The sequence below is a fragment of the Tribolium castaneum genome, chromosome 5 (genome assembly GCF_031307605.1).
Source record: "Tribolium castaneum strain GA2 chromosome 5, icTriCast1.1, whole genome shotgun sequence".
NCBI lineage: Eukaryota > Metazoa > Arthropoda > Insecta > Coleoptera > Tenebrionidae > Tribolium > Tribolium castaneum.
Genome location: NC_087398.1, coordinates 11,833,065 through 11,849,386, shown reverse-complemented (window position 1 = coordinate 11,849,386; position 16,322 = coordinate 11,833,065). Strand labels below are relative to the sequence as shown.

At 32.1% G+C, this 16,322-nt stretch overlaps 3 protein-coding genes across 4 annotated transcripts; 2 read left to right on the top strand and 1 right to left on the bottom strand.

Moving 5' to 3' along the window:
* Positions 1–733: 733 nt before the first annotated feature.
* On the bottom strand, positions 734–1,924 carry LOC655199 (rhodanese domain-containing protein CG4456). The gene is made up of 2 exons (XM_961715.5): positions 1,792–1,924; positions 734–1,736 (listed from the first exon to the last, which is right to left on the bottom strand). Exons 1-2 carry the CDS (start codon positions 1,792–1,794, stop codon positions 1,305–1,307), a joined length of 435 nt encoding a protein of 144 aa, XP_966808.4. The 5' UTR covers positions 1,795–1,924; the 3' UTR covers positions 734–1,304.
* Positions 1,925–2,065: 141 nt separating this feature from the next.
* Positions 2,066–6,589, top strand: LOC655272 (DNA-directed RNA polymerase II subunit Rpb4). 2 transcript variants are annotated; one of them, XM_015980057.2, is made up of 3 exons: positions 2,066–2,207; positions 2,251–3,103; positions 5,575–6,038. In XM_015980057.2, exons 1-3 carry the CDS (start codon positions 2,147–2,149, stop codon positions 6,008–6,010), a joined length of 1,350 nt encoding a protein of 449 aa, XP_015835543.2. In that variant the 5' UTR covers positions 2,066–2,146; the 3' UTR covers positions 6,011–6,038. The 2 variants fall into 2 exon arrangements, with proteins under 2 accessions (XP_015835543.2, XP_015835544.1); XM_015980058.2 differs by lacking the exons at positions 2,251–3,103; positions 5,575–6,038 and adding exons at positions 6,065–6,245; positions 6,295–6,589 and having other exon boundaries at positions 2,068–2,207.
* Positions 6,590–9,473: 2,884 nt separating this feature from the next.
* On the top strand, positions 9,474–14,626 carry LOC655358 (adult-specific cuticular protein ACP-20). The gene is made up of 4 exons (XM_064356622.1): positions 9,474–9,607; positions 9,653–10,204; positions 14,124–14,270; positions 14,315–14,626. Exons 1-4 carry the CDS (start codon positions 9,596–9,598, stop codon positions 14,555–14,557), a joined length of 954 nt encoding a protein of 317 aa, XP_064212692.1. The 5' UTR covers positions 9,474–9,595; the 3' UTR covers positions 14,558–14,626.
* Positions 14,627–16,322: the final 1,696 nt, after the last annotated feature.

The window sequence follows — 16,322 nt, the reverse complement described above, 5'->3', positions numbered from 1 at the left end:
TGAAAAAAGGCCCAAAACCCTGCAAAAAGCAAAGCCAAAAAAATTGGGCACATGAAAAAAACAGGGTAGTGCCCTACAAATTTAGTGTTTTCCCAATAATAAACATCCGAAAAAGAAAATTTTGATAATAATGCGTTCAAAGGAAAGAAATACATCCAAAACCCATTATTTTTGGCAATACTTCAACGAAAACGTAATTTTTTTTATCGAAATAAATCAACAAAATTTGAGGCACTTGAGGTGAGTTGTTGCCAATTTTACCAATAATTTTTTTATTTATAGGGAAGTATTAAAAAAAAGACGTTTAAAAAAAACAAGGTTTATTTATTGACTGCTTTCAAATTTAAACCAAGAGGAAAACAACCATTCACGGTATTCCCACTGAATTGTGAATGAGTCCAAAAATTCAAGTGATTGGTTTCTAACTTCATTATAATGGCTGACCATAAATTGACCAATCATATCCAAAACCACAATTTTCAATGAATCAAAAAATCCAAACTGATTGGTTTTTCTCCGTAATTTTAATGGCCGACCTCAAACGGCCCAATCAAAATGCTTACACATTTTACAACAGTCACTACGTGCCCTACGTTAATTCACAAAATGATGATTAATGAGTCTGTCTTTGTTTTTGTTGCATCTCACATCTTCAGTTTTTCTCTGAATTCTACCCCCCTAGGTAATGTTGGGCACAAAAATTGGGACAATGAGAGGAAATAAATAAGAAATATTGAATTGAAACGCTTTTATATTAATCAAAAAGATTCAACCAGTGAATTCTTGAATGACATGTTAAAAATCAAAGCGCATGCGCGCGCACTTTTTCAATTTGACAATTAACATTTAAAAAATCCAACAAAGAAGACGAAAAGTTCGAGGAAACTGTCCCACGTTATTAAAAGTACGGAAGGGGGTCATGGAGTAGGTAAATGTTGTTTTCAAAACGGCGCTGATGTTTTTTTGCAATAAGTGTTTGTGTCCACATTGGCGCTGGATGCTCCTAACATCAACAAATGAAGAAATCGTATCTAATATCCACTTCAGGGCAAAACACATGCAAAATTATTATTTGGTTTTGCTTTTGTGAGTATTTTTGACTTATGGTGATCAGGCCTTTCAAAAGGTGTTATCATTCAAAAAATTTTTGACGAGATTTGTAGATTGCAAACTCTTTTTGACTTATTTTTTAACATTCCATGTTTATCACTTTTGTGCCGCAGTAAATAAGTAAATACGGCACTACCTAAATCCAAATCAAACTACAACCCCTACACTCATATAACGTATTATTTATTTACAACTCAAATATTTTTACTTTTTTCCTCCCACTCTAGCCACCCCCCGGAATAATTCTTTATATCTTTGAACCCCAACTTCGTCGCAATCTCGGACGCAAGGGCACTACGTTTCCCCGAACGACACGAAAAAATTAAGGGGGTGCTAGAATCAGGTTTAGCCTTTTTGTAAGTTTTTTGAAATTGTTCAGAAGGCATGTCTTTTAACACTTTCTCGACTTCGCCAAGTGGAATATTGATGCTGTCAGGAATAACTCCGGTTTCCTGCAATTCGTGGGGCTCCCTGACATCGATTAGAAGAGTCTTAGGAGTCGTTTTTACTGACTTGACTTCATCAAATGAGGCGATTTGCGTTGCGAAAAGTCTAAGAAAGACGGGCGTTTTGTTCACAAGGGAGAGGATTTGGGGCCCCCTTGATAGCGACATTGGTAACCTAACCTAAAAAATAATTATGTAATTAACTTAATTGATTAGTTTTTGTAAAGTGAACTACCATAGCGCCAATAAAGCGATTTTTACTATTTTTTATCGCCTGTTTTATTAAATTACGACAGTTTTGGCAAAAATCAGTTTGGAGACTTTTTACAGTCACCGTTGGTATCACACAATTCACACAAAACAAATTAGAGGTCCCGTGGCTACAATCAAATTTTCCCCAATTATTTTTTTTTTCACGTTTTATGCCGATTGCGTTCGAATTACATAATAATTTCATAAATAATCGTCAAAAAACACCGCACTAGTAAAGTGCTAGTGCTTTAAATTTTGCCAGGTAGGCAGCGCTTGCCGCTCACATAACCTATGCACATAACCTAAGTTTTTGTGGTATCCAAACAGTTTTCGAAAAAATGGCAAACGCAAACACCGACTTAACCGAAGAAGACGCCGCTGACTTGCAGTTTCCCAAAGGTGAGCCCCCTTGTTTACTTCTCGTTCTCAACTGAGGTTTCAGACTGTGGCCCCCCTGCGTTTTACTCTAGTGACTCTGATAGTGTTTGTTCGAATTGTTCGTGCGATTTGGTCGCGCCTTACATTTATTGCGCTTTGTGTAAAGTGAATATTTGTTCGCTGTGTTTTTCGAAAGGTGCGGAGTTTGGGGGGCACAAGAACGATCACGATTATCACATAATCCGCGACGATTTTCCGGTTTGGGGTAACACGGACTGGACGGCTCGGGAGGAGGTGGTGTTGTTAGAGTCGTTACAAAAATACGGGAACTGGAATTTAGTGGCGAAAGAGTTCCCAAATCGGAGTGTGAGGGAGATTAGGGCGCACTACGATTGGTTTTATTTAGACAGAAAGGGGTCCAAAGACTTGCCCGAGGCGAGCAAAAGGGACTGGTTTTGTGAGCCGGTGGTGCCCTACAGACAGCGGATTAGCGACACCGATGAGCCCCCTCGCTACTCCCCCAACACAGTGGGGTACAAGTCTTTGGCCGGTTATAACCCCGCGAGGTCCGATTTCGAATGCGAGTTCGATTCGTCGGCTGAGGATCTGCTCTCGAACCTTAAACCGGTTGATAAGGACGATCCTCATTTTGACTTGATCACAAATCTTCAATGTGCGATCATTCAGAGTTATAACCGGCGGTTGAGGGAGCGCCAAAGGTGGAAAAAAATCATAAGAGAACACGGATTGATTATTCTGCGGAAAGTTTACGCTTGGCTTCATCGGTATGACGTTACGATTACACGTCCTGTGTATGAAAAACTGATCCGATTTATGCAATTTTGTACTCCTGTCCAGTTCGAAATGTTGATGGAGGGGTTACACCACAGCGGCGAACTCAAAATACAAATTCTTAGGTTCATATCAAACGGTTGAATTAATATAAAGTTGGTTATTTTCCATAATAGCGGCTTATTGAGTTCCAAAAAAACACGACGGAGAAAAAAATGTTCACTAAAGATTAATAAAAACAAAGAAAAATGTTAAAACATACTTCAACAGTTAGTGGCGTGACGAAAAATAATACAATTTGTATTTTGGAAAAAAAAACACTTGTAAAATTCGATGAAAAATTCTCAAACTCTTCAATATTCACGGAATTTTACAAAACATTGTGTTCAACTCGTAAGTTTTTTCCAGAAAGAATTCACTTTTTCTATCTCGTTGCACAAATAGCTATTTACAATGGAACCGTTTTGGTTTAAAAAAATCTCGCGAAAAAAGTTATATCACTCGCTAAATGCAGAATTAACATTTTTTTCAAACAAATCGGCGCTTCAACACTCGAAAAAGCAAATATAATGCTAATTTCGTTCTAATCGCAATTTTTTTGGCTTCTTTTTGAGCAAATGTTGCGAAATAAATGTGTTTTTATGGATGAACGTGGTAATAAATCTCATAAATAGTAAAATATTGTCATCTTCGAGCAGATTTTTTAAGCAAGTTTAGCAAAATTTCAGTAAAAATTGCGTTTTACCTTAAAAAAACGAGCTTTAAAATATGATAGTTAAGAATATAATTACATATATATTTAATTATTTTATTTATTTATATAATATATAATTGTTATTATTATTTATATTTTATTATATTAAATATAATTAAAAATATAATATAATAATAACAATTTGGTGATTACGTTTTTTGAAGAAATGCTAAACTTTCGAAAAAGGCAGAGTAATTAAATTAAATTTCTCGTTCAAAAAAGGAACTTAATTGAGCAAAGTAAACTAAAATAACCCCAATTTAGATTTAATTCTGTGAATTTCTAGCTAGAGAATTTTTAAACACTTTAATTTTTACCTTAAAACATGTATAAAGGCTCACAAAAAGCTGCAACATAGCATTAATTTTGGTCTTTAAAAATCTTCGGCTTGCAAAAGCAAAAGTTTTGACTTAATTTTGTGATTTTTTTGAGTAACATCTTTTTTTGATTGATTGACAAAACTCCTCATTTTTTGGCCAAGAAAAACGATCGACTTTTGTGTTATCTCCTCCTGGTTTATGCTTTTATGTCATTTTTAAACACAATTTAAAAAAAAATGCTAAAACACGTGAAATTGCAAAGTAATGTTTTTTGGCGAAATATCACAAAATAAGAATTTTCTAATTATGTTGTAATATTTTAGACGTGTTTTGGCAAGATTATCCAAACTAAATAAGTAGTAAATTTACCAATCCAAAGTAAACAACAACAATTTCGATTTAATTTGTGGATTTTCAGTTAGTTTTTGCAATTTTTTTTATTTTAAAACATGCCCAAAGATACGAAAACGACAACATTAACACAATTTTTGGTGTAATTGTAAGGTTAATAAAAATATATGAAAGAGAATTTTTAGCTAAAAACGAACTAAAAGGCTTTGAAGAATTTTTGACAGACAAAATTCTTCAAATAGCTGTAGCCTGACGAACAAGAAAAACGTTTGACTTAGTTTTGTGATATTATTGGTATTTCGTTCTAACAAAATCTTGCAAAAACGAAGTTACTTTACACATATTTCGGCAATTTTTTGAGAAATTTTTGCAAAGCTCGCAAAATAAATATTCTTTTATCTGGTTGAAAACCTTGGTTAAACATGAGACATAGCAAATAGTGCTACATTCGATCCAGTTCTCAATTTTGAAGAATTTTTTAAAATAAATAACTTTCTGGGAGAAAAACGTAGTAAAAAATTTAAAAAACAGGATAATAACATCGTTTTCGACTGAATTATGTGTTTTTTCAAGCACGTTTTCCTTCAGGAAAATTGCATTTTTTACCTCAAATTTATTTTCAACTGAAATACAAAAATTTAGCTATAAGTAATTTAGTGTTTTAATGACCACGGTTTTTGAAGAAATACTAAAACGAGACAAAAAATAATGAATTTCGATTTTTTTACGATCAAAATCTTGCGAACTAAATAAATCTCTAGTTCAAAAAGTGTAAAGACTATAATTTTACATTTAAAACATGCTTAAACAACTGGAAAGTCAACTATAACATCATTTAAAAAACGAGCTAAAGAAATTAAACAAGTAAACAAACAAAATAATATATTTTCGTTTTATGTTTACGACTTTTAAGTATGTTTTGACGAGATCTTGCCAAGCAAATAAATCTTTAAAAACGAACTAAACCAAGCAAAACAAGCTAAAATAACAAATTCGCTCTGATTTGGTATTTTTGTATGCGCAAACTTTTTAGGTCACTAATCAGTTAATTACCAAAGTGATTGCATGGTATGGATTCCATATCTATATGGGACATTGATTTTTTTGGAAAACATCAATAAGTCGCTTTTATGGAGATAAAAGCGCCCAATTTTATAGGGGGGTTTTGCAGATTGTGTGAATTACGTCAACGCGGAATAACGTCACTCGCCGACGCCCGACTTTACGTTAAATTGAAAGAAATTCACGACAAGTGCGAAAACGAACTGAAGACGCTCCACGCCAGCGCGCAGTTTAACTGGAAGTTGACCAACCGGAGCTTTCCGGTGGAAACTCCGAAGAAAAAATCCGGGTTTACTCCGATTGAAATCATCGGCATGCCCGGTTACGAAAAACTGACTCCTTCTGAGAGGGAGTTGTGCCGTACTGTACGACTGGTACCCATCACTTATCTCGAGCTCAAAGACATTCTTATAACTGAAAACAAGAAGATGGGTTCTATTAAACTCAAAACGGCGAGAAAAATACTCAAAATTGATGTGAATAAGACTAGGCGTTTGTACGATTTTTTAGTACAGGAGGGTTACATTGTCAAACCTGTGTCTTAGTTTTCTCAAATATACTTTCGGTTGTGAATGTTTGGTTTTATTTCTTCTTTACAGAGTTTGAGAATGCGGAAACTTTGCTCATTTCGGAAGTCCACATGTTGTTGGAGCACAGGAAGGCGCAGAACGAGTCGGCGGAAGATGAGCAAGAGTTTTCCGATGTTTTCATGAAGACTCTTACTTACACGGATAGGTTTAGGAAATTTAAAAATAAGGAAACGATCTCAGCCGTCAGAAAGTAATTTTTTCATTAAATTTTGGGTTTTTTATGTTTAATTGTTTGATAGTTTGTTGATGCAGAAAAAGTTGCACAAGTTCGAATTAGCAGCCATTGCTAATCTGTGTCCTGAAACCACTGAAGAGGCAAAGTCTTTGATTCCCAGCTTGGAAGGACGATTCGAAGACGAGGAGTTGCAAGCCGTCTTGGACGACATCCAAACTAAACGCAGTATACAATACTAGAAGTTTTTATAGTTGTAGAAAAAATACAGTTTGTAATTTGGGAGCATTTTTTTACTACAGGAGGCATAATTTCGTCATAATATGTATTTATATTGGGTTTTAATAAAAATTTGCTAATTTTTTGTGTTGTTTTTTTACCAAAAAAAACTACAAGATTTTTTTATGGGTGTATTATTTCTTCTTTTGTTTAAATTCGGAGAACTATTTAAACAAAAGACGAAAAAAAAGTAATACCGCAGAGTAAAAATGAGAGCGCGTTGAGCATCTCGGTGCAAAATTGTTTTAAATTATTTTAATTCAACCAGTTTTTAAACGTTTAGAACTTTTTTAGTCACGTCTTCAGATCAAAAAGTTTTTCTTCAAGATTTTATGAAACTAGAACGAAAAAAAATCACCAAATTTGATCAAAAATTTACCTTTAATCACAGGATTACGTCACAAATAACATTATTTTTTCAAGTTCTGAGGATTTGAACACGTTTTTGGACTAAAAATCAAGTTTTTCTTCTTGTTTTTATAAAACTAGAATGAAAAAAACCCAGATTTTGTCAAAAATGAGCAAAAATATACTTTTTCTAAGTGGTTATTTAGCAAAATCTCAATTATTTCGCAAAATTTATTAAAGAGTAAGTCAGTAATTCACAGGATTATGTCAAAAATGACATTGTTTTGCAAGTTCTGAAGATTTAAACACATTTTTAGATCAAACATTCATTCATTTTTTTTCCTGTTTTTATTAAACTGGAACCAAAAATTTACCTTTTGTAATCGTTCACTTAGCAAAAACTCAATTATTTCGCAAAATTTCTTAAACAGTAAGCCAAGAACTGACAGGATTATGTTAAAAATGGCATTATTTTTTAAAGTTCTGGGGATTTAAACACGTTTTTAGACCAAAAATCAGTTTTTTTTTTCTCCATTTTTATTAGACAAGAAAATTTTGTAGAACTTTGTAAAAGTGAAATAACCTAAAAAATTAAATAATTCTAGCTTTTTTTGGCTACTACTTGTACAAATGCTTTAACTATTAAAAGAAAAATATTGGAGGAATAAAGGTTTGACAATTTTTTAGGATTCGTTCAGTTTCTGACATTATTTAAAAAAAAGTATTATCTTCAAAGCAAAAATCAAAAAATGATTAATTCATTTTTATTAATCTTCCGGATTTTTATGTAAAAATTATAACACCAGAGCCTTATTAATTATTTTACATTATAAATATTTAATGCCGAAAAAAAGCTATTTAAATATGTCCAATTTTGTCGATTTTTTGAATTATTTTTGATGAAATGCGATAAGAAGGTCCTAAGTTTTTGACGAAAAATGATTTTTAAATTTAATAAAATTGTTTGCTTAAAAACTGCCTTTTTCATCTGAAAAACTCTAACAATTTAAGAATTGTTCTGTTACCAAACATTTTTTTAATAGTTATAAAAAATACAGTATTTAATTTGGGAGTAAATTTTGCGTTTTAATGAAAAACTGCTAATTCTTTGTGTTGTTTTTTTAATAAAAAACTCCAAGGATTTTTTTATTTGAATAATTGCTGAATATTTGCAAGATCCTCATTTGCCACAAAATACGTTTGCAAAATACGCATAATATTGTCGTTAGCTTGAAAAAAATGTGTAAAATTTCCAATTTCAAAAAAAACTTCTGCAGTGATTCCAAAAAAATTTCTTCGAAATTCTAGTAAATTCGTATTCCTTCATTCCAACTTATTTGTTTTATTTCTTTCTAAATTATTTTAGAAAAGAAGAAATTCAACGTAATTTTCATTCCAAGTAATCGTATAATAATGGTATATATTTTTTTAGCTATGGTTATACAATATGTATGTTCAGTATATAGCGTGTGTTATTTTCGATAACACTGGTTTGCAAAATTTTACTATTTGTCTGTTGCCGCTAATTTAAGAGTTGAATCCTAAGTTGATTCTTTCTACTTTTGAGCGTAAATTTCAAATTTGCCATCATCACGAGTTTCTAGTGATAATATGAGTTACAACTTATATTTCAAAAAAATAAAGCAGATGGGAAAAATCTGTTGGCAGTTGTGAAATCAGTGTTCAACAAGTACTCAACAACAGCAAAAAATATGAAGCAACAGTCAGTCAGTCAGTAAATATGCATTTTCAGTAATCAGCATCCAGTAATCATTCAGCAATAGCAAAAAAATCATCTGACACAAAAATATTCTGTAAACTTAAGTAATTCCATAATTAATAATTCTAAAAAGACACCAGTAATTAAAAAAAAGAACTTACATATGACACCAGGAGTTCAAAAAAAATTCTAGCAATTTCTAGTATACACAGTAATTCGAGATAATAAATTCTAATTCTTGCTATAATTCCAATTTAATTCTCGCAATTCTAATTTAATTTTGCTAATTCCAAAACGATTCCTGTAATTCCGTTGATCAGTTCCAACAGTTCTAAGATATTAAACGTAGTTATAAGCACTTCGGATAAAACCAAAGGAACTCCTCCAGTAATTCACAATGATAACATTAATACGCAAACAATAATTTTAAAAAGTCAAGTCCAAGTTCTTCCGAAAAAGATTTCCAAAAATTTGTACAACTAACCTACTGACTGCGCCAATTACATAAGTTTGTAAAAAATTTTACTCAAAGTAGTGATATTTTAACCAACTTAGATTTAAACAAAAAACCTAATTTTGTGTTTTTTTTTCATAAAAAGAAAAATGTGGGTGGAATGTTATGTCTTTTTTAGCATTCTTTGCCTCTCAACTATTCTAAGGTAATTAATACGGTAATGACATAATATCCTAATTGTATTATTAATGACATTCGACTATAATTGCGCCAAAGTTGGGTAATTCATACAAGTTAATTAGGTTTTATTAAAATTATCGCATAAATTACGCACACACATACCTGTATTTATATTTTTCCCCAACAAATCGCCCAATGAAACCAACTGTGTGGTATTTTTTCAAAAAAATAAATGTCACAGACTTGGACTTGGCAACAAAAATATTTCGTTCCACTTTCAAACCGTCAATCTCTCGCGCAAATTTACAATTTTTCGGCCACTGTCTCACTATATAATACCGGAGTACCAACCCAGCAATCAGTGTAGTACCACAAAGTACCATCAAAATGATATCACAAGTGAGTACTAAACCACAAATTTGGCCCATCTGAGGGTGTTTTCAGGTCGCAATCGCCGCCCTTTTGTTGGGCGTAGCCAGCGCTGGGGTTGTTTTGGGCGGACTGGAGGACCACGTGGGGGTGGTTGGGCTGAGCCATGGGGTCGTGGGGGTGAGCCATGGGGTGGTTGGGGTGAGCCACGGGGTCGTGGACGTGCACACCCACCCAAAATACGCTTTCAAATACGGAATAGAAGACCATCACACCGGCGACAAACACCAGCAGTCCGAGGTCCGAGATGGGGATGTTGTCAAAGGGGAGTACTCCCTGGTGGAGCCCGATGGTACCGTGCGCGTGGTCAAGTACACCGCTGATGACCATAATGGGTTCAATGCGGTCGTCCATCGTGTGGGCCATGCCGTGCACCCGCAAGTCGTCGTCAAGAAAGTGGTACCTGTTGCCCATGGCATCGTTGGAGGAGTGGGACTCCTGGGGCATGGGTACGAAGGAGGAGTGGGACTTCTGGGGCATGGATACGAGGGAGGAGTGGGTCTTTTGGGGCACGGTTACGAAGGGGGATACGGTCATGGAATTGTAGTGCATCATGGAATCGGGGGATACTAATGTAATGTTGCGATTGTCTTAGTTATTTAATTCAATAAACAATAAATGTTTGATTAAGAAAGGCGTGTTATTTGACCTGAAAACTGTTGCGTATATTACATTATGATTGATTTATTCACGTGAGAGATTTATGTTTCGTGTATCTAATTAAAAGTGAGTATTTAAAAGTGCTGAGAGAATTTTTAAATAAGATTGGGAAATTCTTTATTTTCCGATTTTTTTTTCAAAGTTAGTCATTCATTTTTTCCATTTTCTATAATAAAAAACTCATCGTCTTTACACCAGTAATGAAATAAATCTATCGACAACTTTTACAATACCTAGAATCTGATTTATACTCATCATGCTAATTATAAAATAGATTGGATCGGAATTGACTACACGAAAAAGTATCAAATATTTTAGTTGCAAAGTTAAAAAAAAAGAATTTTGAGGTAGGTGTCGGTTGTAAACGTGTAAACCCCTACTTTTTCGAAATTAATTTTCACGAAAAAAAAGCATTACTTTGTAGGCCTTGTTATTAACTATTTCTTCAGAAAATTTCAACCAATAACTTTCAGGCATCTTACAAAAACCATCTAGCATTAGACGAATATGTAATCAAAAATTTGATGCACCATGAAAATACTCGGATACATAAAGTACGTGTGCATAAAGCCGTGAATATTTTTTTGGTGCAATTAAATAATTAATATTAAAAATTCGGGTTATTTTACTATCAAAATGCATTTATTCATAAGTTACAGTATTAGTCGATGGAAGTAAATGATTTTGGAATTCACCATTTTTGACAATTATTAGTGTTAATTTAAGCGCAATAATTTGATTTTATTTGTTTGGACAAACTACAGAAAAATAGTGATGTAAAGTCGGGCATGACTTTTTAAAATTGAAAATTTAAGTATTTGGTTTAATGATAAGAAGTAAAAAAAGCTTGCAAAAACAAAAAAAAATGGAGCATTCAAGAAAAATTTGACAAAAATATTTTTTATGATACTTTTTCCAGTATTTTTTATGATAATTTTTTCAGTACAGGACATTGAAAAACAGGTCAGGATACAATAACGTGAAATACCTACCTACCTTACTTGAAATTACGAGTATTCTGAGGGGTAAAATGCAGAGGAAGTCGATGTACAAAATTGAGGAAATTATGAGAAATCTTAAGAAAATGAGACGAAATCGAAGGACTAAATCATAATTAAATTGGAGGAAATCTTGAAAAAATCTGGTGTACAAAACTTTTTTATTAATAAAAAAACAGATACGTATTTGTATGTAGACAGTAAAAAAAATGAAATTAAAAATTGAATGGACTTAATACAAAATAAAATAAAAAAGTCTTATCTTTTTTCACGCTTTATTTTACAATGGACAATTTTTTATACAGGGTGTCTCACCTAAGATTTTCGTGCTTAGTATCTCAGTTATTTGTTAACGGATTGTTATGAAATTTAAAATGAACATATTTGACAACATGTTTTTTAATTAAGAGTAATAAAATAACCTCAAGTTATAAAATGTAATTTTAACACACATTTCTTATATTTAAAATTAAGCCCAATTACTATTAGGTCATTAAACCCTCAAAAATACGTGTCCATATAAAAAATTAAGCAAATCGCTTGTCTGATCCAACGAAACAATTAGATTCTGTTGTTAAAAACTTGATCAAATTTGAAAGTATTTTAGCAGTCACTTTTTGTAAACAATTGATGAAACATTGCCAAGCAGCATTTTGTGCACCACTGAAAAAGCTGTCAACATTACGAAAATTCATAAATTGTATTAATTTCGTGAGATTACTTTTAAAACATACAACAGTGGCAGAAATTCCTGTGTTGTTGAAAAAAAGACAATATTCGTCTATAGAAAGTGTCGTTGGACTTTTTGTAAAATGCTATTCAAATAAAGGCTTTATAAAATTTAAAATTCAAAGAATAGTAAACAGAAAGCGTACGTGAGCTAAATCAAATCAAATGAGAACAAACCACGTCACTGGAAACGAAGAAATAGTTTGGGGGTGTAATTCAAGCTTTTGAAGAGAATCAGTGTACGAAATATTTACAAACTTCTGAACGTTCAAGTATTTTAATTTTTTAGTTGTTGTTCTGTGTTTTAGTCCGTTGTGAAAATATTAAAGTATAACAAATAAGTTAAAAATAATGTTTTTTTTAATTGTAAGTATAAGAGATAAATGTCAAATTTTGTGTGACTTACTTTTGTGCGAGCAGGAGTGACCAAAGTTCAGTGGAAGTACGCATCTGTTTCATAAAGATCAACGATTTTGCATATGTACCTACGTTTACATTTTTTGTTTTGTTTTTCTTCCAAAAGAAATTTCTTTTAAGGACGAGTTTTTTCTTATAGCATTTTTTATTGAGGATTATTTTTTTAATATGAATCCTAAATGATTTTAAAAAGGCATGTAAATATTAAGACATTAAGGCATATTTTTAAGACTTGAGTTGTTGCATTAATTAGATTTTAATTTTTACCTTAGAATATCCGCATTTTAAATTTCATAAAAATCCGTTGACAAATAACTCAGATATCAAACTCATAAGTCTCCGGTGAGACACCCTGTATATATTTTTTAATTAATTAAAATGATAATACTTAATATGAATCCTTAGCACAAGAAAACAGAAAAGTAAAGTCAATTGTATAGAACTAAAAGAAACGTTCTTGACTGCTTAATTTTATTTTCTTCTTTTTTATTTTTTTATTTCTTTTACTTACCAGAAAAATAAAGGAGTAGATAGTAGGTAAATAAACGACTGTAGTAGCTACTAGTAAAAACGGAAAACAAAACACAACTGTGTGTTGTCATTCAAAACAAATTAAAAAATGACCTCATTATTCAAATAGTAATGACGTCATAAATGTTGTTATAGTGTCAAAATATAACATTTAAAAAATTAAATCAAGTATTTTTTTAATGACCCATAACAAAGATATGAATGTAGCACGTTACTTTTTAATTTTATTTTTCTTTTGGTTCAGCTTGTAGACGCACCTAATAGGCACTAATGTTATACATTATGTAAATGGCAAATTTGAAATCTAAATAGTTGTTGCTAATTTAACTTTTAAAAAATATAAATTTTATCGAGTTGCTGTTTAGAATACATCGAGTAAACTATTAGAAGGAACCATCTTAAATTTTTAATTTTTTTTCCACATTTTGTGTGCAACGAAACAAAATGAAATTTAAATTAGGTTTTTCTGTAGCTTTTAAAATAACCTGGATACTTTCAGTTAACCCATTGGTCAGAACAATACCAAAAATAGACCAGAAAAAATATTGACGAAACCGTTGATAAATCGCTAATTAAGAAATAAATCAAAATTTTGGTTTCAAAGCAAATAACTTATCTGATGCAATATGCAAATGTTAAAGAGATGTTACATTTTAAATTATATTTATTGATTTTTTAAAAATAATAAATTTGACTAGTTTGGCAATATGATGAACTTGGCTTACTTGCCAACTCATCTTAATAAATGTGGTAAAGACGATCGAATCGCTTATTAGTTATTACATCAGAAAATCAAGAAATAATTACATGCAAACATTTAGTTCAACTCTATCTAAATCTCATTTAGTGCAAGTTGATGCAATATTTGTTCACAATTACTTCCAATACAAAAAAATTAAATCAAACAATAGGCAAACATTATCGAAGTACTGTCCAAATTCAACCAAAAATAATTTTTTCTTCCTAAAATTTAGCCGGAAAACTGCTAAAATAACCAAATTCGCCCAACTTTCAAATCATTAAATTTCCAAAAAATCGTCCCCAAACGTGTATAAAAGCACTTACGACCATTAGCCACTCATACCCAACCCAACCATCACAATGATCAGCCAGGTGAGCCCCCAAATTTACAGTTTAATTAATTGCTTTAGATTTGTTTCCTTGTCGCTCTTGCTGCCGCCACCAATGCTGGTGTTGCCACTTCATACATCGGACGGTTTGGTGGCGGCGAACTTGGTCTAGGTCTTGGGGGCGGCGTGGGTGTAATCGGAGGCGGCGAACGCATTGTAGACGTTTACGTAAGTATGGATTTTTTGTTGTTATTTTTTTATAAAATTGTTAGGCCCCTCCAAAATATGAGTTCAAATACGGAGTGGGTGACCCTAAAACTGGGGACCAAAAGGAGCAAACCGAGGCTCGAGTGAACGATGTGGTCAAAGGGCAGTACTCTCTGGTGGAACCCGATGGTACCATAAGGGTCGTAAAGTACACCGCTGATGATAAAAATGGGTTCAATGCTGTGGTTTCGAGGATTGGGAAAGCTGGCCATCCGACCATTTCCAGTGGATTGGGAATTGAAATTTGAGGGATAAAAAATGATTATTGTTATTCACTGTATTTGTAAAATAATAATAAATAAATTTGTTAAAATCAAGTAGTGCGTTTGGCTGGGTAATAAATAATAACATGTAAATGATATGCACAATTGCATTACACACATATTAATAAAAACTGTTTAGAAGTGGAACAATACCACCAAAGTGGGTGCAACTTTTGCAGAAAAACTGCTGAATTAAACAATGGACCTGAAATTGTCGTAAATCAGGCAAACTTTCCCGTAATGAAACGGGCGTAGGAGCCAAAGTTATTAATAACCGTAGCCTTATCTGAGCAAAATATCTATAATTAAACTTTTAAAATGACACAAACATTTAAACATTAAAGTCAGTGTAGCGCAAACTAAACCAGGCAATTACCTAAACAAGTCGAAGGCAAATAAAATTTTCTTTTTGACATTGTCTTATGCAACAAAGCAGCCATTTCCACTCAAAAAAATGGCAAAACCTGAATTGACAGTGTGAAGGGTTTGTTGTTATACAATTAATTAATTATACGAACTATACAGAATTGGGTAAAAGTAGGACGGAACCAAAAGCGTTTTGTGCCTAAACTATGAACTTTACGAAGAAAATTACTGGTGCACCATCAAGTACTTTAAAAATGTTTCATTTCTTTCTTGGAAAATGATCACACTTTTAAGATACTTGATGATGTACTAATTCATCTTTTCGGAATGTTTTCGTGTCTGTTTTGATCACTTAGCTTTTTTCAGGCAATTTTTGCCAGAAAATGCCCAAATCATTGTAGGGCATTTGTAGGAAAAAGTAAATTTTTCCTTCAGTGTTCTCAAAATTTAAAAAAAAATAACTAAACTTCAATTTTTAAAAATGCATTTGGAGAACTTCGGATACGTACCAATAACTCAATTTTTCCAAGAAATGCCCCAAGCTTCAGTAAATTGGTTGCAATCAAACGTTGGATTTACCGATCACGTGGCCAAATTATTCATTCACTTGCAGTCAAAGCTCTTTTTTCATACATTGTGAAAACAAGAAAAAATGTAAAGAATAAAAAAAAATTAAACCAGATGTTAGATCTGATTTATATTTTACGGAATGTACAGGGTGAGTTAATAATAGGTTATTTCTGATTTTTTTAAAATGCAACCAATACTTACTAGAATAATATACTGATTTTAGCTGACCAGATCGATAATCGTTTAAAAATTTCGAACATAATCCACTATTGCATTGTTCTCAGTATTGTCTAGGTTGTCTTGACAATTCAAAATTTTATTATGGACTGTTGTTATTTTAAAGATAAAAATTCAAAGTTGATTCAATTAATGTTTTTAAAAATCAAACAAAGTATCCAAGTAGTACCTAAGTGCAATCAGTATTTTTGTTTGCATCTTAGGAGATGTCGGAAACAACCCATAATTAATTCACTCTGTATACAAATTTTTTGATTAGAATAGCCATTTCATTTTTACGGACGGGACATTTTGCATAAATTTTTAGATGTTATTTTTCGTTTTTATAAACAGTATCAGTAAAAATGAATTTTTTTTAGGAACTTAGTTCTAGTCAACTCCGAGCTACATATTACATATATTACTACATACATTATAACAATAGTTATAAAATTCTTTTAATTTAAAAAGCACAAATTTCATCAATTATTTTTAAAGTTAAAGGTGGAACTTGTTGCAACTTACGAAACCACTAAACGGACGAACAAGGCTATGTGTAACGATTTTTGATTAATTTACTTTTTGTTTACACAGGACG